General features: G+C 44.8%; 1 protein-coding gene across 1 annotated transcript in view; it reads left to right on the forward strand.

The window, feature by feature from the left end:
• The first annotated feature begins 2,786 nt into the window (after positions 1-2,786).
• LMNB2 (lamin B2) overlaps positions 2,787-22,239 on the forward strand; it is a 42,527-nt gene continuing 23,074 nt past the window's right edge. Inside the window, exons 1-2 of the mRNA XM_052800949.1 lie at positions 2,787-3,094; positions 15,745-15,881. Of these exons, the coding sequence (XP_052656909.1) occupies positions 2,894-3,094; positions 15,745-15,881 (338 nt within the window). The 5' untranslated portion in view covers positions 2,787-2,893. The remainder of the gene's footprint in view (positions 3,095-15,744; positions 15,882-22,239) is intronic.

Raw genomic sequence — 22,239 nt, forward strand, 5'->3', positions numbered from 1 at the left:
AGAAAGGCACCTTCTAAAAAATGTGGAAAATATTAGGTATTATTGAGGCGTATTTCAGGAAGTATATTTAGAAAAAAATATTTTACTGCAACACAGTTGATATCAGCACTATGAAAATAACTGGTAACATTAGAAAGCACCCCCCCCAAACCCTTGAAACATTCAAAGTTTCTAAGCCATTATCTAAAAAATCTGAAAGAAAAAATAATGGGGGAGTTTGGGCTAAACTCCATGAACAAAGGGGATTGACATCTGGATTACATTATCAATCAAAATTAGGCAAAAGGTTTAAAAGAATTTCCAAAATATGACAGATGTGCAGAATATCACATCAAATCACAAGAGAAGACATGAGCTAACCCAAAAATGCTTACACAGAGGCTTTCAGCATTCCTTAAATATTTTTTTCTGGCTTAACGTAACCGAAGTTTATAACTGGTCTTCCACGAATTTGCTGGTGTTGGAAACTGCATGTTGAGAGAGAAAAAGTTCAATCTAAGTGCATGGCTCGATGCTCACAGGCACTTTTTTGCTTCGCTCGGGAGAAGGTGGCGATGTTTGAAATGATACAGATTGCGCACAGGCAGCTCCGGCAAGAGGCACAGGGCTGGGGGCTGGAGCCGATCCAGGAGCAGTTGGTTTACAGTTTGCAGACAGGCGCCAAAATTCAAAAAACGCACTGTACTTCAAATCCAGAGACGCGGATGAAAACAATGAGGAAGGAGGCGGCCCCAAGGGCTGCTGGGCTGTCCTTGGTGTAGCTCCCTGCCCGGAGCAGGCTAATGGAGCAGGATCTGACCGCCCTGCTGAGGAAAGAGGCCACAGCACTCTGGGATTTGTAGTCTCTTCTTTCTGCTTCCTTTTCCAGAAAATTCAAGTCAAAACCAACTTGGCTTCAGTCAGAACGCTGAGTTTCACACTGAGCTGTATAACATATTATCAGATCTCACTGATAAAGATCTGATAACTGTGACCTTCAAATATGGACGTTGTGTAAATGCCTACAGAAAGGGCACATGCAGTGATATATAGGCTTACTTTCATTTTAGCTATCACCCATAAACTCCCTCCAAGTAACCCACTGATACCCCCAGCTTTGCAGACTCCATGTGGAAATCCCTGTGCTCAGCTCTCTGTAGGAGATAGAGGTGAAGGAGCAGTCAATACTGTCCTAGGAGAGATGATGCCTAAGCCAGCTGGGATGAGCACTCTGTTAAGCCATGACAACTCTTTTCATATTGGATGCATATTTTGAAACAAATGCATTCAGGTGAAAACCTACTAGTTACATGGGTCAGCTGCTAAAGATATGCAGTGTTGCAAGAGGGACTTAGAGCTCTTTGGCATCAAGGGTATTGAGTATCCAGAATTCCTGGATTTATTCTGAGTTTTTCCAGTTTGAGGTGTGCTCGATATAAGGATCCGAGATCCTCTAATGAGGATTGTCTAGGTTGTGTTTTGAGGATAAAGCCATTTGCACCTATTTGTTCAGCCTGGCTCAGTAAGTTTCTTTTCATGTATCGCATGCAGTATATTCTTGCTCTCTTTCCTGTTTCTCTGTCTAGATCTGTCCTTCTTCTCATGCAGAGCCCTTCTTTGCATTATGCTCATGCTGCTTTTTTTCTTTGCTGTCCATGTATATGGACAACAGATTTTTAATGTTTTTTCTACTTCTCAGGCAGAAAATCTCACTTTTCTCAGCCTTCCCTGGTAGCCGAAAGGCACAATGGCAGTAAGAGCTTTTCAGCCTCCAAAGTTTTGGGACATGAGGAATTAGCTTATGGGAATGGTCATCCACTTTATACTGGCTAATGCACAAGAACTGACAGAAGTTGGGGCATATTCAGTAAAAATATGTTTTGGGAAAAATAATAATCCAAACCTTTAGGAAGGGACAACTTCTCAGTGGATTTTAGTTTGTACAAAACTTGGCTGTATTCTCTGGGACTGCAAAAGGATTTCAGGATAGGTTCCTTCTCGAATGGTCTGATCGGAGACTGGGAGGCATTGCAACCTCCCAGTAAAACTTTGACATTTCTAAAATCTACAAAACAGCACTCCTAAAAATTCACCCTTGGAAATAGCTGATCAGTATTTTTTCTGAGACTCTCCACCCCCAATTTCAGCAAAGAGCAGGTCCCTGGCCTATAAAACTTCAGCGCTAACAGCAAAGCATGGCAAATTCATAAACAGCTCAAAACAGGATTATGTAACAATGCCTTAGATAACTAGTGTGGAAATGTATCTGGTAAGTGAAATACGACACAGGTTTCAATACAATTGTGGCAATGAGCAGCACAACATCACTTCTGATCGGCGGGATGGCGGTCGATGTTTCAGGTGGGTTTGGTGAGCGCGGGGCGTGATGGACGGAAGGCCCCGGGAGCTCCTGGCAGGGTGGGGTGCGTGCTGTGGAGGGGGGACCCGTGGGGTGACCCGCACCCACCAACACCCGAACGGCTGCTGGGGCTGTGAGCAGGACCGGGAGCAGCCGCCGACAGCTGAGGAGCACGTGAGGAACAATCCTGGTCAGTAGCTCTGGTCCTTCCAGGTTTTATTGAAAAAAAAAAAAAATCTTGCCTTCAAGACTGGCCCCTCGCTCCCTGCGCTTTAGTCGCTCTCACGGCCGCCTAATTTTGTCTTTTAATACGCGGCACAAGCTACACTTCTGGACGAAAAGCAGACTCGGGCTCGCCGCGCGTCCCGCAACGCACAAAATGGAGGGCGGCCGGGACTGCACCTCCCAGCGCGCCCTGCGGCGCGGCGCCGAGACTTCATTTCCCAGGCGGCGCGGCGGCGGGGGAGGCGATGTCCGCCATCTTACCGCTCCCTCCTCCCCCGGTGCGGCTGGATTGAATGAGCCCGCTGCCCGCCTGCCCGCGAATTGAGCGCCATGTCAGGCACCCCGAGCCGCGGCACCCCCGGCGGGACCCCGCTGTCGCCGACTCGCATCTCCCGCCTGCAGGAGAAGGAGGAGCTGCGGCAGCTCAATGACCGCCTGGCGATTTATATCGACCGTGTGCGGGCGCTGGAGCTGGAGAATGACCGGCTGCTGCTGAAGATCTCCGAGAAAGAGGAGGTCACCACCCGGGAGGTACGGCCCGAGGCGGCCTGCTGGCCTTCGCCCGCGGCTCTGGGGCGGGAGGGCGAGCGGCGGCGGCCCGTTGGAGGCGTTTGCGCCGCTCCGTCCCGGGCCGAAGGTCCGCGGCCCAGGGCTTCGGCCGACCCGTTCCCGCGCGGCGCCTCCGCCCGCCCAGCGCGGGGCGCGCTGTGGCGGCTCCGCGCGGCCGCGGGCTCGGCGGCGCCATGCGCGTCCCGCCGCGCCGTTCCCGCCTGGCCCTGGCGGCGGGGCGAGGGTCGCCTCGGGGCAGGGAGTTCTGGCAGTGCCCGGCCGTGGGGCTCGGGGCTGAGGGCGAGAGCTGGGGGGGGGCCGGGCGGAGTTGTGTGTGTGTGGGGGGGGTGGAGATCCAGTTCCCGCCTGTTTCTGTGTGGTCCCTCGGGGGCTTGTCAGGAGCTCTCTGGCCGCGACGTTGGGCAAAGAGGCTGCCGGTAACACGTTAAAGGTGGCTTAGGCCGGGATCGTCACCCAGTGAAAAATCGACACCTGGAAGGACCTCGGTGGCGGGAGCGGGCCGGCGTGGCTGGCGGCGGCCGGCCGTGCCGGGAAGCGGCTCTGGGCGGCGGGGCGGGCGCGGCGCTCCTCTGGCGGTAGGGTGGCGGTTGAAGTCGCACGGTCCCCTTCAAGTTTCCTCCGTGTAGGGCTTGCAGCACTGAATACCGTTCTCGGGGTCCTCTGAGTCTGCGTGTAGGTCTCACCCGCTGCGGGCTGGTTCTCTGCTGTAGTTTGTAGTCTGTCCCCTGTGCAGGCTGAGCCTTCTCGGTGTGCTGGACCCCATGCTGAGCATATGCGTCCTGTGAATTGTACCAACCTGCGTGTTACTTTTTCTTTACGGTCCCTATCCTGACGGCTGATGTGATGAGATGAAAAATTTAAAGGGTTTAGACTAACTTTGCTTCTCACCAGAGGAAATCTTTCTTAGTCCCCGCAAATGCTAGGAATCAAATCCTTGTAGTGTGAGCTACTCTGATCTGCCTCCTGTGATCTTGGAGGCAAAACTGGTTGATCCTTTTTCCTAAGCCATGTTTTGCTTTTCCCTCTTCTGTTGTATCTGCTTTCCCCCAGGACTCTCCTTCCTATATGGAGGAAGGATGTAGTCAGTGACACAGCTGGGGACAGTCCCACCCATCCTGTACCAGTCCAAACCCCCTCTATTTCATCTGTTGGAGGCAATCTACAAAGGTGTCCCACCTCTGAGATGAAGTTAAACTTCTGTGGAAAGCCTGAAGATAACAGCCTTTACTGTAACTTGTGTGATGCAATGGATTGCTATGCCACTGTGTAGGCTCCCCCCACCCCCTTAAGGGTCTGGTTTGATGATGCTAGGGGTGGTAGGAGGAGGGTTTGAATTAATTTAGTTTAAGCAGACCAGATATGATAGTGTCTTGTTTGGGGAGTGGTTGGCCTACCTGCAATCAGTGTACATCTGGGACTGAAGTACCTTTAAAGTCCCTTTATACCACTTAATGATATAACTTTAATGTTTTCAAAGTAACTAGATATTTCTAAACATAAAACGTGGCTACAGCACTTGTCCTGTGTGAAATCATGCTATAAACAACATAACCATGTCTGGTTCAGGGAGCTTCTAAGTTGTAGATTGCTGGAGGCTAGAAGGAGTATGTGTTTTAAATGTAAGAGGCAGAATGTAATTCTATTGACAGCACACATGTAACAAGAGTAAGAACAGGACAAGCAGGCAACATAGATATAATCTCATTATATTTTTTAATATGAACATAAACCAACTCATAATAGCAGTTCTGTGTGTTATCATTTCTGGAAAAATACTCTGATGCAGTAGTGGGAAAATAAACTTGAGGATTTTGATACAAATATTTTGCTTACTTTGCTCTTGAGCTTTCCTTCTTAACTTTTCTTCTAGACTTCAAAAAAGTCCTAATTTTTAGGAAAAACTTTGTCAGGATTCCTCAAGCTGCTCTTTGACACTTCAGAGACAATATAAGATGCTTCAGCTAGTCTCTGGACCACATTTGTTAAATGCTTCCTCCATTGCTTTAAGACAGCTTATTTATTCTTTACATATGTCCAGAAAAGGAGACTTTGTAGTCTTATTGTTTTGATGCAGTATAGTGGACTGGTTTAGGACTCTGGGAGCAGTAAAACTTAAGATGACTGTCACATTTTCGGTTTACTGGAATGGGAGAATCCTGTCCTTTCACTTTCAGGACCAATCTAGTAAACTGGATTTTCTGCTGACAGTTCAGTTTCCTGTTACACTGTTAGAATTTTTGTTCATGAAATGATTAGGCTTAGCATGAAATAAGATATCAATTAAAAATAAACACTCCAAACCCCACAAAAAGCCAAGCAAACCCCAAAGCAACTCTAACTTCTGTGTAGAAGCACGGTTAAGTGTAGTCCAGTGATATTGGCTTACTGTGCTGGCTACATCATCATATCTTTATATTAGCTCTACATGCTTAAAATAGACTATTTTCTTTTCCCAGGGTGTTCAAGATGAAAATTCCCCTTGGTTATCCTCAACTGTGTGTAAATTTGACTCAGATTTTTAAAAAAATTTTTTTTTTTTAGCTGTCTAAATATTCTAATATTTTTGGCTTATCTCTGGTAGTGGCAGGGAACACCATCTGCCACTGTGGTAGATGGAATGATGCATGTTGTGGGATGGCAAGCAGGAGTGACTGCTCACCAGTGGGCTCTATGTTAACACCTGAGACTTTTGCCTTGAGAGCAGGTGATGGGTCCATAATCTAAGGCAAATGGGAGGTTGAGGATTGCTATGGCAAGCAGTAGACAAGAGCATTTATCATGAGAGAGTTTTGTCCATTGCTTGTCACTCCAGTAGCCCACAGTGACCATGTTTGAGAAAGGGGCTGGGGTGGGACCATTACTGACATCCCCTCCCCTCATCCCTGTATGCATGGGAACAAAGGGTTGGCATTTCTGATCTTCTTCTCAAAGCTCTGGTTTAGGGGAATATCTTCTAGATGAGAGAAGGTCTGCTGATGCTGTTCAGGCAAGGACCATAGTCACTGTTCTGCCAGAGGCTCTTTAATCTTTAGCTGATCAGGATGTTCTTTTTTCCTTGTTGTTTTAATCACCAATCTGCAGAAGATAGAAGAAAGCAGCCACTTTCTCCTCCTCTGTTGGGCAATCTCCTTAGTTTTACAGACCACGGCTGCATCATGGCCTTGGAACAAAATAACTCCTGTAGCTCTTTTTGAGGAACACAGGGCTGCCACCTCTTAGCAGTAGAGATAAGGAACTTTGCAGAACTTGAGATTCATCATTAGCCCTCTACTAATTATAGCCCTTTTCTCTGCTTTTCCTAACCCTGTCTAATGCTGTTCTACCTTTACTTGTTTGCAACAGGCCTCTAGAGAAGTAAAAATGTATACAGTAAGCCCTCAGAAAAATACAAAAAAATATTTTGCCTCTGTAGCTGGGGGAACCTATAATTGTCCTCATTCTTTGTTTGCTGTCTTGCATGAATCCCGTTGTGTAGCTTAGCTTATGACAGAAGAGAAATTTAGCTCATCCCCTTGTTTGTCTGCCTCCCTAGTGTATGACTGATGCTATTCTCACTGTGTTGGGGTCACTACTACAATAACCTAATTTGTGAGGCTGGGAGGGGGAATACTGGAAGGGCTAAGAGGAAGAGAGTCCTAGAGCTCTCCTCAATTCCCTTTCTACTAACTCCCTGCCCTCCCCTGCAGTGCTTATGATTGCAGCCTTCTAGAAAAGATGTTTTGATGGGCATGGGAGGGGTTGTTACATTGTTCTAAGGACATCCCACTGTTCTCACCCACAGAAAGAGGTAGGGGAAAAAAAAAAAGATAAGATCCCTGGGAGGCTCACCCACTGACAGCAATTGCCCTTGTGAGAAAAGCAGTATCTACAAGGGGTACCCTCTTCACCTATGTCTTTCACAGCTCTGTGGGTGTGATTGCAGGTGGCTGCAATCTCGTATGTCACAGCCATCAGAACTTTCACTGTGGTCTCACCTGGTTTCCACTTACCTGCCAGTACTGCAGCTACTGTGCCCTTCATGTGCACTGTGTGTAGTAACCAGAGCTACTGTCGTGACCAGGGTATGTAGGTCTGGTGTTGCCTAGTTGGCATCTGCAAAATACATGTTCAGATGCTCCTGTGGATGGTGGGTCACTCAAGAGTTGTAGCCCCCAAGACATGGGGTTAAATGGTCTTCTAGCACTATAGACATCATCTGGGAGGTGATATGCAACACGCATCTTCATTGTTCTTGAGAATTTGACTGATGGTCTTGGCAAGTCTGAGCCAAGGCTTACTGTCAGTCCACAACTGGTTGAATAAGAACATACGGAGCCACACCTGGTGGGAATACACTTATGTTTTGCACGGTAATGAGATTAACGGTTGTCGTGGTTTAACGATGTGAGCAGCCGCTCACTCACTCCACCCCCCACAGTGGGATGGGAGAGAGAATTGGAAAAAAAAAAAAAAGGTAACACTCGTGGGTTGAGATAAGGACAGTTTAATACAACAGAAAGGAAGAAACTAATAATGATAATAATAACAATAATAAAATGACAATAATAATAATAAAAGGATTGGAATATACAAGTGAATGCACAATGCAATTGCTCACCACCCGCTGACCAATGCCCAGTTAGTCCCCGAGCGGCGATCCCCCCATCCCCACTCCCCCCAGTTTATATACTAGATGTGACATCACATGCTATGGAATACCTGTTGGCCTCTTTGGGTCAGCTGCCCTGGCTGTGTGCCCTCCCAACTTCTTGTGCCCCTCCAGCCTTCTTGCTGGCTGGGCATGAGAAGCTGAAAAATCCTTGACTTTAGACTAAACATTACTTAGCAATAACTGGAAACAGTGTGTTATCAACATTCTTCTCATACTGAACCCAAAACATAACACTATACCAGCTACTAGGAAGGCAATTGACTATCCCAGCCAAAACCAGGACAATGTTTCATCATCAAATTTGTCTGGATTCACTTGTGGTTGGACAGGCATGCTTCTTGCCTAGCATGTAGGTTAATTGCCTTCTTGGCATGTTCCCTGTGTCTTCATTGAGTGATGTCCTGCAGCTTTTCTCAAGTGATTGCTGTGGGAGGGTCTGTGTTCATGTGTCTATCCTTGAACTGCTGCACAGGGGGCTTTGTTGAGTGCTCCTAGCCCAGGTTGGTAGGTTAAAGAGCATCCAGCAGTCCTGCCTGCCTTTCAGACTGTGGTATGGAAACATCTCTGTTTTATTGTTCTCCACATGCTCCCTTTCCTTGTCCCCTGTGTTGCCCAATTACAAACTTGCAGGCTCTTTTGCCAGCAAAAGAGGAAAAAAAGTGAAAGCACATTCATAGTGCTATTTGTAGGGTGTCCAACTCGGGTCTGTGCAGGAAGAGTTAGGCTTGGGTGCACATTGACAGGTAGTGGATCAGGCTGCAGCCTGTTTTCTGGTTCCTGCTGAACTCCATTTTGAGGTTTTATCTTTATTTATTTCTTCCATTGCCTTCAGATGGGGGGACAACACACTACGTTTTCAGAGTGGAGGGACCCATTTGCTGGCCTAACTTGTTATCTGGGGAGGTTTGCTGCTTCCCGGGGGCTTCCATTGTGGACATTGTAGAGAGGCTACTGAGGCTTACTTGTCTGTATGACTATTATCCCTGGTGCTCTTCCATGTAGGCACCAGCAATACTGGCAGGGGTGATCTGAAAAGTATCAAACGTGACTGCATGGCTCTGGATGATTGTTAATGGCATGGGGGCCTAGGGGGTGTGGGGAGGGGGAAGGGTTTGAGGATGGCTGAGCAGGTCTTGCAGAACAACTCTGGATTGCACAACTGCTGTTGGCAGCAGGATTTTGGTTTCTATGGCCATGGAACCGCCTTTCAGGATTGAAGACTGCTTCAAAGAGACAGGATCCACCTGGCTAAGCAGGGCAAATGTATCTTTGCCAACAGGGCTGATCAGCCTGCTAAGAAGAACTTTAAACTGGGAATGATGAGGCAGGGAGAGATTCCTCTCAGGTAAGATCAGGTGAGGAAGTGGTGGATGGGGTAAACAAGCAAAAGGCCTGGGGTTACGTGAACAGAAGAGAAAGCAACAGAAAAAGGATTAAATGGAAACACCCCAAGCATAGGTGCATAAAGAAGGAAGTGCCTACAGGACAGCCTTATGGGGAAAGCCCTCCTGCCCTTCCTGGGGAATCATCATGCTTGGGTGCCTCTCTGAAATGCCTGTAACACTAATATGTGCAGCATGGAGAACAAATGGGGAATGAGAAGTCTGTGGGCAGTTACAGAACTGTGACCTCATTGGGATCAGGGATGGCTCACATGACTAGAGTGGTATGATGGATGGATACAAGCTTTTCAGGAAGGTGAGGAGGGGGAGTTGCTGTTTACGTGAGAGAGCAGTGGGAATGCCTGGAGCTCTGCCTGAGGACAGGTTATGAGCTAGCTGAGAGCTTGTTGGTCAGGATTAGTGGGCAGACCAAGATGGGTGACATTGTGGTATGTGTCTGCTACTGACTTGATCAAGAAGAAGAGGTAAACAAGGCCTCCTTTAGTCAACTGGAAGAAGCCTCATATGCCCTTGTCTTTGTGCTCTGCTGGACCTAATACTTAATAATAAGGAAGAACTGGTCAGGGATGTTAAGGTCAGGGCAGTGACTATGAGATGGTGGAGTTCGGGATCTTTAGAGGATGGAGCAGAGCAAAAAGCAGGACCACAACCCTGGATATTGGGAGAGTAGACTAGCCTCTTCAGGGCTCTGCTTGGAAGAATCCCATGGGTTACAGCCCTGGAGAGAAAAGGGGTCCATGAGAGCTGAGTTGATATTCAAGGATAACCTCTTCCAAGCTCACGAGTCGTCCATCCCAACAATCAGGAAATGGAACAAAGGTGGCAGGAGACCCGTATGGATGAGCAAGGAGGTCCTGACTAAACTCGGATATAAGGAAGGCTGATGTACTCAATGCCTTCTTGTGGTCAGACCAGCCTTCAGGAATCCCAGGCCCCTGAGACCAGAGGGAAAGTCTGGAGCAAGGAAGACTTACTCTTGGTAGAGGAGGATCAGGATAGGGAACATCTAAACAAACTGGACATAATTCCATGGGACCTGATGGGTTGGACCCGTGAGTGCTGAGGGAACTGGCTGATATAGTTGTGAGGCCACTCTCAGTTATCTTTGAAAGATTGTGATGATTAGGAGAGGTTCCTGAAGACTGGAAGAAAGCTAATGTCATCTTCAGGAGGGGCAAGAAGGAAGATCCAGGGAACTACAGGCCAATCAACCACACCTCAGTTCCTGGAAGGTGATGTCTCTGTGTCTTTTTTTCTTCTTCATGCCTGCTTGGACTCTGCATGGCCTCTGTAGGGGCCTTTCATGGAGGATGTTGTTCAAGCCTTTTGGGAGTCCAGGCAGACTGACTTAGCTCCATCTTCCCTTTCTGAATGCTTGTTGACTTTTCAAACCCTTGTTCATGTGCTTGTTCCCTTGTCCACTGCTTCCCTTTAAAGAAAGCCATACTGTGTGACTGTTTTTTCTCCACTATATTGTGCTTATACGTGTACCCGCTACTTCTCTTCTTTTGTTTACCGGATCTGTCATGAATACCTGCTCACTGGTTGACTGAGCAAGTCCAGTAGGTTGCAAAACTTTTATTTTACACAAGTAATATTGATTCTTTATCAGTATGACTCTTAGTTGTGTGCCCTGTAATTCTTCTTCAGGTCAATGTCTACTGTACAGGCAGGGACGTCAGAGTTTAGTGACAAGTAGTTTCTGTTTTAGAAACTTGTATCGCATGAGCCATCTTCTAATTTTCTAGTACAAAGTGAACTCTAAATGAGAGCTTAAATAACATACTGATTGATTTAGTTCAAAAAGTGGGCTTTAGAAAGCTGTTAATACTTTCTAAACGTGATGGTTTGTTACTGCTTGTTTTGTTGATCTGTTCTATGATACTTTCAACTGATGGTTAAGTGCAGAAATCTCTTGAAGATTTCTCTAGTGCAAATATAAGTAAAAAAGAAAACACCAGAGGGTATGTTTTCACTGCATTATTTTAGGTGGTGGTTCTACATAAACTAATCGACTTACGGCCATAGACTCTCATGTATGCCTTTTTCATGAGCAGAGCAAGAGTAATTACTTTCTATGCCATTCATGAGTTGTTCTTCAAACTTTATTTTTTGGCTTGCCATGTTGTATTGTGATTAACAGAAGTCACAATCAATTTTATTTTTCTCATCTGTACATGACCAGCTTTTTGAAGAATGCTTTACTATGTCTCATATCCTTGTTTTGATTATCTTAAAATATTTTGTATATGTAGTCTTTTTAGCCTATGATGATGTGTTTATACAATATCTTGCTTTCTAGAAGGATTTTATTATTAACTGCTTTTTGTACTTGTTTTAACAAATACCTCAGTGTTCCGTAATTGCCATGCTGAAACAATTGCAAGTCTTAGATTTTATTTTTTTTTTTTTTTTTCTCTCTTCTTCTTTTGGCTTCTCTTGCTTCTGCAAGGATGCTGAAACCAAGTCAACTGAGGTTCTTGACAGTATCTTGGTAAATCCGTTCCTGTGTGCTGCTGAGAACCAGGTGAAGAGTTGCTTTCTCTCTTGTGGCTTCCTGGATTAGCCACTCCATGGCGCTCACTACTTAGCATATGAAAATATAGCTCAGGTATCACCTCCTGGATTACAGCTTGGGCTAATTGAAACCTGTTAGAATTGCTGCATTTTCTGCCTCTCGGATTTCCTGTAATGTCCCAGTTTTCCTTTGTAGCTGATGGTCAATAATCACTCTGTAAATCAATGTTGTTTCTGTGTTCTGAATACTGCTTGCAGTTCTCTTAACCCATTTTAAAACATCTAGAGCCTGGAAAAATTGTGTAAGCAAAAGGTGACAAAGATAAGCAGAGTGGCAGACTAATTTCTGACCAGGAGCAAATCTGGAAAAGAGATGAGAAGAAACCTGAGGTCTCATAAATCATGAGTCCAAACAAAGACATTTGTTCAGGAAGCAAATATGCGGCACTTCTCACAACACAAAAGCTAAAGGCATGAAATGAAATTATCAAGCAGTAGGTCTTAATCCACCAGTTGTGCTTGTATGATGCTCTCTGATGTTGTGGAAACCAAAAGCTAAAGAGATTTACAAAAGGATTAGACAAATTAACAGTATTGGTGACTACTGGGTTTTGGTGCCTGGAAGCAATTTTTGGCTCAGGATTTTTTTTTTTTTTTAAATTTTCAGAAGCTGGGAGTATATGTGAGTGAAGAATCATTGTATGTTTGCCTCGTTCTCTGTACTTGTTCCCTTCACCATTTGCTACCAGCTGCTCTTCTTACTGCCTTACACTGGAAGGATTGGCATAGGCTTCAAAGATGAGTTTGTATCTTTGTCTCCTGGTCCCCACATCTGAGAATGGGTTGTGGTAACCCAGGCAAAATGATGAGAAACAACAAATGAAGGAAGGAATTTGAATTGATAGATTCTACTGATAGAAGATGGCAAAAAATGGAAGACATAGACAGGTTATCTCTTGCCTCCAGTATTCTTTGGGAGTGTTCAAGGACAGGTAGACAGTGTCTGGTGGCACTCTGCTCAGAAGTATGGTGAGACAAAGAACCAGAGGCAGGCTTCACAGTTGCCAGATACATTTGTTCAACTTCTGTTGTTGCTGTGGATACTGGCTGTTGTTCCTATTGACTTTTTTTTTTTTTGGTCCAGAAGGGGTATGTGAGGCTTATCCCAGGAGGTCCTGCTTTAGTTTAGCAGCATCTTTTTAAGAATGGCTGGAAGTGTCACTGTACTAGAGACCAAACTGAGTAGCAGATGTAAAGTGATTAAAAAAGGGAGTGGGCAGAAGAGTGTCTGTAGAGTCAAAACAAAGCAAAATCATATGTGTACACAGAACAGAGGCACTTTTGGGACTGTACTTCTCTGGAGATTTTCAGAGAGTCAGTAGACTAAGTTAAGACTAAGTTACGTTCCTTCCACCAGAACAGAGTTTGAGGGATGACGGTTTCAGGGAACAGAAACACTTTCCAGAATTTCTCTCAGTGCTGGGGTAGAAGGGTGCTTTCAACGAGTAACTGTCTTGGGCTAGAGTATTGTCAGGCACATAATACCAGAATAGTTCAGCTGAGCTGGCACTACTTGCTTTCCTTTGAGTCTACTGCTGCATTTGGTTCTCTCTTCTCTGCTTGACCAGTGCTGAAAATAAACAGGATCTTATTTTTTATGATCTAGAAAGACCATCTTGAACTGTCCTCCAGTTCAGTTTGATCATCTAAAACTTTTATCAGTGTTAGCATGAATCCATATTCTCTTTGCCTCCTGTTGTTAGAGTTCTGGTGAGGTTGGCTTTTTGTTGGGTTTTAGGGTTTTTGTGTCTGTGGTGGTGTTTGGTTTTTGTGGTGGTTTTTTTTTTACCCCCCCCCCCCGACTGAAGGTGTTACAGCTCCCAGCTGTCTGCTGCCTCCCTGTGCTGAAATCTGTGTGTCCTTATGTCTCCGTTATTTCTGTCTGCTTAGTGCATTAGCTTAAAATTCTAGTGGAAGTGCTTTTTGACTAACACTTTGGATTGTGAATTGGACCTGTGTGTTTCCTTATGTTTGTTACTGGAGTAAGAGCAGAGAAGAGGTTAACATGCTGCAGGAGAAAAATACATACTAAGCTACCACAACTGGTTATGCCGTGAATGAATCCGTCCTTTCTAATTAAGAAGCACAATCTCTGGTTATCTTTTTACCAACAGGTTCTGAAATGGCTTTCATCATGCAATTTATCATGCAATTTTTAGTTCCATCTAGCTATTTCTCTACACAGGAATTGTATTAAGTGTTTATTCTCTGTTCAGAATATTGTTGTTTTGGTGGTGTTAAACTCTGTATTGTCTGTAACGCCTCAAAAGCATAAATTATTTTCTGCCTGTTGTATCACACCAGCAACACCTTTTTGTGACAGTATTCGCAAAAACCTAGGGAAAAAGGCTTTCTTCCTTAGTACCTTGACGTGCAATTCCAGTTTATGCCCTGGAATACTGGGAAGGGATTTGTCCTTGTGTCCTGCACTGTGATTTAGTGTGTCTCTCTGAACCTGCAGGGATACAGCCCCAAGTTCCTGGTAGATGTCCTAGGGCAAGGATTTTAGCATATTTAAGAGTTGAAGGGCAGATCGTCTAAAGAAGGGCCAGCATTAGAGAAGGAGTGTTGCAGGTGTAGTACCTGATGGTGCAGAATCAGTGCTTGACCTTTGGGCAATTGTATTTTATATTGCAATTTGCAAATACTGTAGTTTCACTCAAGGATCATCCATAATGAAAGGCTTTACAGACTTAAAGTCTCCAATTTTTTTTCTTGGCATTGTAGAGTGCTGTATGAAAGAGTTTAGCATAGTCATGGTACACTTCTTTGTAGAACTTCCTAAATTTTGTAACTGATAACATAGAGTTGTGTTGGCTTGTGCTGTAGACAGCCTCTGGCTATCGGCTATGGAGAAGAAACAAAACAAGTTGAATAAAGCTTGAAAGAATTAATTCTATAAAGAAAAGAAGTAAGATTGCATGGATAGACAGCCAAGTTGTTTCTGGTATGTGGTATACTTGTAAACTAAGGCTTCTCAGCCCTCATACTGTCATTTTAGTTAATTTCAGAAGTTTTATGAGAATATAGTCTATCAGGAACTTAATTATATCCTGACTGCTTTTAATCAGTCTTTTTGAAGACCAGATGGTTGAGTCTGTCATTGGTGCCACTCCGATGTTGAAATAGGCGCTCCTAGAAATAGCACAGTTTGCTTTCTTGTTTCTACGTTTTCTTAGGAAATTTCTCTTCCTAAAGTTGGTACATTCTGCTTTTGGCTCTTCTCACTCCCTGATTGCTCTGTTTCTGAATTTACATTAGTAATAGTTGTTCTGGTATTCTTTCATAGAAGCAATAGCAGCAATCTTATATGGTCTTGACATTTTAGCTATCTGATATACCTTTCAAATAATCTTGAATTCTAAAAAAAATAAAGGTCTGGAAGACTTTGAGGTGCCTTGCTGCAGTCTGAATGGCTGATTATGTAATATGTTGAGTTGGGACAGGGAGAGGTCTGTAGATCCTTGTCCTCTGAGGTAGGGGACAGGAGTGGAAGCTCATCTGAGCTGTTCACATTTCTGTAGTTCATCTAGTTTCAGATTCTTTTTAGCTTTGTAGAGCAAGAGCAGCAGAGTCAAATTGGACTTTGGACCTGTATTCCACAAAAGAAGTCTTTAAGTGTTTAAAAAAATCTCCCAAAGCAGCAGTATTGGAAATGAAGGCAAATAATTTAAGATGGGATTGTAGGGTGTACTAATCTGCTTCAGTACCTCTTTGGAAGACTTGCACACTTCAAATGTAGTATGTTTTGTTATGTCCTACTGGGAATAAAAATTAAATCTTGTCTTTGAGACTAGATCGCGTCTAATTGTAGGTGCATATTAATTGAAAATGTTCAATATAGAACATTCTTAAACAACAGAAATCATATCATACACCCTTTTTTCAAAGAAAGCTATGTGAAACCTGGTGCTGTGTTTCACTTCTTTGATAGTTAGTCTTTGGGGTGTTCTTATATCTGAATGCTTTTTTCCCCTTAGGTGAGTGGAATCAAGAGTCTCTATGAGTCTGAACTGGCTGATGCTCGAAGAGTTCTGGATGAAACTGCCAAAGAGAGGGCTAGGTTACAAATTGAAATAGGAAAACTGAGAGCGGAACTTGAGGAGTTCAATAAAAGGTAAGGGAAGTTCTCCATGGCATTTTTTTTTTTTTTTTATCAGAACGGGCAGTGGGAATGATACTATCGATGCTTCTTAAAAATGCATTTTGGAAGCACTGAGGTCAATGAGAAGACACAGGCTTGTCAGAGGGAAATTCCTCAGCTTTCTGGTACAGCTAGTCAGAGCAGATAATCTGACCAGTATATACCCAAATGTATTTGTTCATATAACATTAATATACTGTGATTTGAGCAATTCAGGCATCTAGAGGCTGAAACAATTGGTTGTGCCTGCTTCTGTCCTGTTGTACCTCTCCTTATGTGAGCATGCACGTGTGCAGCTGGTTGGTCAACTAGATTGAGAAACTGATTTAGATTAGAGTTGACCTATCCAAGGAAGGTTAGTTTTTAAACATTATCAGTTTTACTGTCTGGTTCACTGCATTGAATGATGGCAGAAATAAAGGAAAATGAAAAGGGTGACCCTGAGCAATTTGGGAATATGGAAGCAGTGTTGCCTTGAAAACACATGAAGCTACAATGTAAGTGTGCTGGAAAAAAAAACTTGTATCAACTACGTTTTTAAAACTGCTGTTCAGTCTGCATCAAAGAGAATTGGCCTAATAAACTGGCTACTGAAGCCAAGTGTAATTCATTATTTCTATTCCCACTAGGGAGTTTTTGTAATCAAACAGAGTTGAAACTTCATTTAAAAATTAATATATGTGGTGGCAAAATTATTTTATTGCTTCTGATTGAATTTTGGTACCTATTTTAGTAGATAAGATTTGGGAGTTACAGATTTTTGCTGAGCATGTCAGTATGTACATCACCTGTATATGAACAGTATTGGCCATAAAATTACTTCTAATCCAGCAGTGCCAGTAGAGGCCTACTGTAAGTCTCCCATCTCCCTTCATTTGCATCTAAGTGGTTATAAAAGGAATGAAGTGTTTCTCTCCCTCGTTTTTTTTTTTTTCTGACTAGCTAGTTGATTTATGATGAAGTATTTCTTGTTTTCTCTGTAAACTTTGCTATATCACTGGATCTTAATTTTCTGTGCTGGGCCCTCTTGTTAAAGTCAGCCTTTGGAGGTATTTTGTGGACTTTGCCCCCAAAATAACTGTCCAAATACGAAATAGCTATAGTGTAAGCATCTCTATTTGAGTAAGTCACTGTAAAGCCTATTGAACTTGGTGCACAGTTCATACCAGAAGATATGCCTGCATGTGGTCAGGAAACCTGTGCGCTAAAATTTACGGACTCAGTTAGTTTTTTGGTTTTCTGAGGCAAACTAAATATGAGGAAAATATATCTGGTTTTCTGTCTGATCTTGCAGTTTATAGGAGTAGAATTTAATTCTTCCTTGGCTCGAAAGTTTCTTCTACCAGATTGCTTCCAGTCCCTTGAGATGCTTGAAATGTACTTGGAGTGTTCTCAGGGTGCCTGGCTTGGGCCATGTGAAAAGTTATGCTTGTGATGTGGCCAGATTTTAAATGTGATTCTTGCAAACGCAGCTTTTAAAAGTCTGTTTGCCAGGTTTGCACAATGTCCACTTGACACCTAGCTCATGACTGAAGTCCTCCCTGCCCATGCTGACAGTCAGATGGTGCTTCTTGTAGGCCAGTCTTGCTTCAGTGCTTTGAGAACTGTGTATAGTGGAAGAGTAGGTTAGTGTGTAATTTTATGTTGACTATGACTACCTCAGTCTCTCTCTCAAGCTCATGACAGAGAGGCTTAAGGATGCCAGCACAGTCTGGCCAGGAGGGATCCCAGACATTGCCACTTCATTGTTTGCTTGGAATAGGTTGGGTTGCTGGGACAGGAGATGTTCTTGAGACATCTCTCCTCTAGTCTCCCGTGTGAGAAGAAAAGGGGTAGTTGGAGTAGCCAGAGTAGAAGAAAACATTAGCTTGAAAGGATATCTGGGAAATGTTTCCTCAGTATTAGACTGAACTGAATTTTAGTTGCTGAGCCACAGGCTAGCAGCGCTTTTCTAGCTATAGGATTCGAATATAGCTAACCTACTGCTTCAAGAGTTGACTTCCCCTTTCTTTTTTCTCCTAAAGCCTGGGTTTGTGACCATGGAAAGCCCTGAAGGCACTGACTGTGCTCCAGGGAGGCCACAGGGTGTGGTTGGGTCTGGTGACATCAGGCCTAGTTTGTGTCCAAAGGAGCCTGAGGCTTACCCTGCTCTTAGTTTGTTCCTGAGGCTGTCTACTTGCACAACTCCAATGGATTTGGGAAGCAGCTGACCAACCTGCAGCAAGACCCTTGGTTGGTACACAAGGATTTGTGGTGGGGCCTATGGTTTAGGAAAGAATGTGGTTTGTCTGTCAGTGTACTGGACTTCAGAGCAAGCACTTATGCTTAGGTCTTTCTGCAACTTGTTCAGATACTGACAAATGATACTACCCCGGTATTCTGTGTGAGTACAAATTCAAGTCTTGGGGTTTGGATGCCCTGGCACATATTTTGGTTATGTCGGATTTTTTTTTACTTACTTACCATGTTACTGATGTTCTAACATTTTCTGGTTTTTTTAGTGCTTGGGATAATTGGACATCATCTTGCCTAGTAAGTCAACAAGAAGCATCCCAAGGCATTTTCTAGAGCAGTTTGTATTAGATTGGACCAAAGGTCCATCTAGCCTGGTAATCTATCCAGAGGCTTCTAGAGAAGAGTATAAGAACAGAGCATGCATAACAACGCTTCTCTGGAATACTCTTCCAGTCTTCAGTGATTCCCTTCAGCTAAGGGACTTCCTGAGGTCCAGCTGGATGCTGTGTAGTAAGCCTTCATGGGTTTTCATTTCATAGTGTGACCAGTATCCCGTGACCATCTGTAGTGTTCTTAGACTTAGCAAGGGGATTCTGAGCTTACCTACATTTTGCATGAAGAAAAACATGTTTTTGAATGTCCCAGCCCAGTTCTGTTTGTTCATTTGTCTCCTAATTTTTGTGTTCTCCTTCTTCATATCTCCTAAGATTTTCTGTTTAATGATGTCCTTTTTCAAGTGGAAACATCTTAGTTGCTTCTACAGAAGCTGCTCTGTGCCTTCAGTCAACACTTTACCTCCCCTCTCTCTTATTTTTCCCATTTTCATGTATCCTCTTGGGGACAAAGGCTGCAGAACTGGAACTTCAGCCAGTATTCAAGATGTGGTTGTACTGTAACAGTGTTCAATGTCTCGTTCTGTATTTTATTTAATAGTAATTTCTTAAATACAGTTGCATTTTGAGTGCTCCTGAGCTGCTGATGTGTGAAGAAGGGTAAGCTGCAGGTAGTCTTTTACATCAGACTCGGAGATGTCTCCCAAGGCCCCTCTGAGCTGCATGGGTGCTACAGAACCTAGAGTGTTTTGTGGTAACCAGATCTGCCATGGCCTTTTTGGGCAGAGGTAAGGTAAGGCCCTCAAAGAGCCCTGCTATGAAGGGTTCTTACTCCTGCTTACCCCCCTTACCTTCTCTTTACAAAAGCCAAACTGACTCTGAATCTCCAATATGCCTGCTACTTCTCTTCATTGATGCCTTTGTCTAATTCTACCCGTACAAATATCAGGGTCTGAGTTTCTCCATTTGAAAAATTGGTATTTCATTCGTCATTTTCCTTCTTTTAACATATTGTCATTCTGGTCAGGTCCTGCTGAAGCTCCCTTACCTCCAGGCTGGTCAGACTTGGTTCTGTCAGCCTCTTTTAACAGGGCATGTACTCCAACTCTCTGACCACCCTGGTGGTCTCTGCTGAACTTGCTCCAATTTATCAACATCTTTATTGCATGGGGGGGTCCATAACTGGATGCAGTAATGGACACAGAAGTGATCTGCCGAATGCTGATCAGAAGGGGATAATCGCTTCCTGTGATTTACCAGCCATGTTCCTATTAATACAGTCCAGGATACCTTTAGCTGCCTTCGCTTCTGTGCCCTGCTGGTTCATAGAATGGTTTGGGTTCAAAGGGACTTCTAAAGGTCATCTAGGCCAATGCCCCTGCAATAAGCAGGGACATCTTCAACTAGATCAGGTTGCTCACAGCTTGTCTAACCTGACTGTGAATGTTTCCAGGGATGGGGCAAAAAATTTCTTCCTTATATGTAGCCTGAATCTACCCTCTTTCAGTTCAAAGCCATTACCCCTTGTCCTATTGCTACAGGCCCTACTAAAAGCTCTGTCCCTATCTTTCTTATAAGCCCCCTTTAAGTATTCAAAGGCTGCAATAAGGCCTCCCTGGAGCCTTCTCTCCTCCAAGCTGAACAACCCCAACTCTCTCAGCCTGTCCTCCTAGGAGAGGCTCTGATCCATCCCTCTGATCATTTTTGTGGTCCTCTGCTGGACCCACTCCATGTCTTTCCTGTGCTGAGGGCTCCAGAGCTGGATGCAGTACTGCAGGTGGGGTCGCACCAGAGCAGAGTAGAGGGGCAGAATCACCTCCCTCGACCTACTGGCCATGCTTCTTTTTATGCAGCTCAGGATACAGACGGCTTTCTGGGCTGCGAGTGCACATTGCCGATTCATGTCCAGCTTTTCATCCACCAGTACCCCCAAGTCCTTCTCCACCGGGCTGCTCTCAAGCCTTTCATCCCTCAGCCTGTATTGATACCGGGGGTTGCCCCAACCCAGGTGCAAGACTTTGCACTTGGCCTTGTTGAACCTCATGAAGTTCACATGCTCCCACTTTCTGAGCTTGTCCAGGTCTTTTTGGATGGCATCCTATCCCTCAGGTGTGTCAACCACACCTCTCAACTTGTTGTCACCTGCAAACTTGCTGAGGGTGTGCTTGATCCCACTGTCTATGTCACTGATGAAGATATTAAACAGTACTGGTCCCAATACAGACCCCTGAGGGACACCACTTGTCACTGATCTCCAACCAGACATTGAGCCGTTGACTACCCTCTGGATGCGACCATCCAACCAATTCCTCATCCACCGAACAGTCCATCCATGAAATTAATCTCTCTCCAGTTTAGAGAGAAGGATGTTGTGGGGGACTCTGTCAAAGGCCTTACAGAAGTCCAGACAGATGACATCTATAGCTCTTCCCTTGTCCACTGATGTAGTCACTCCATCATAGAAGGCCACTAGGTTGGTCAGGCAAGACTTGCCCTTGGTGAAGCCATGCTGGCTGTCTTGAATCACCCCCCTGTCCAACATGTGCCTTAGCATAGCTTCTAGGAGGATCTGTTCTGTGATCTTCCCAGGCTCAGAGGTGAGCCTGACAGGTCGGTAGTTCCCAGGGTCCTTCTTTCTACCCTTTTTAAAAATGGGTGCAATGTTTCCCTTTTTCCAGTCACTGGGGACTTTACTTGACTACCATGACTTTTCAAATATGGTGGAGAGTGGCTTGGCAGCTACATCAGCCAGTTCCCTCAGGACTCTGGGATGCATCTCGTCAGGTCCCATAGACTTATGTATGTTCAGATTCCTCAGGTGGTCATGAACCTGATTTTCTCTTATAGTGGGAGGGACTTTGCTTCCCCAGTCCCTGTCTTGCAGTCCATCCACTCCAGAGGTGTGGGAATAGAGGTTACCAGTGAAGACTGAGGCAAAAAAGTTGTTGAGTACCTCAGCCTTCTTGTCTGTTGTTACCAGTTTCCCAGTCCTGTTGATCGGGGCGGGGGGGGTACACTTTCTTCGACCTTCCTCTTCTGGCTGACATACTTATAGAAGCCCTTCCTATTATTCCTTGTGTCCCTTGCCAAGTTCAGCTCCAGCTGCACCTTGGCCTTCCTGACCCTGTCCCTACACAACTGGACAGTGTCCCTATACTCTTCCCAGGATACCTGTCCCTACTTCCACTGCCTGTACATTTCCTTCTTGTCCTTTCGTTTGACCAGCAGGTCTCAACTCATCCATGCCAGTCTCCTGCCTTCATTTCCTGACTTCTTAGACCTGGGGATCGAGAGCTCTTGTGCTCTATGGAAAGCATCCTTAAAGATTTGCCAGCTCTGTTCTGCTCCCTTGTCCATGAGGACAGTTTCCCAGAGAGTGCTATTGACTAACTCCTTGAACAGCTGGAAGTTTGCTTTCCTAAAATTTACGGTCCTGATTTTACTCTGCTCTTCAGCTGATCCATATCCCTCAGGACTGCAAACTCCACCAGTGCATGATCACTGCAGCCCAGGCTGCCTCTAATCATGACATCACCAATTAGCTCACTTGCATTGGTGACCATCAGGTCCGGTATCGCATCTCCTCTGATAGGGCTGTCTTTTATCTGGCTTAAGAAGTTACCCTCAATGCACTCCAGGAGTCTCCTGGATTGCCTGCAGCTCACCATGCTACTTTTCCAGCAAATGTCGGGGTGGTTGAAGTCCCCCAGCAGGACAAGAGCCTGCGAGCACGATGCCTCCTGTAGCTGGAGTAAGAAGGCTTC

Source organism: Harpia harpyja, chromosome 11, assembly GCF_026419915.1.
Source record: "Harpia harpyja isolate bHarHar1 chromosome 11, bHarHar1 primary haplotype, whole genome shotgun sequence".
Lineage (NCBI taxonomy): Eukaryota > Metazoa > Chordata > Aves > Accipitriformes > Accipitridae > Harpia > Harpia harpyja.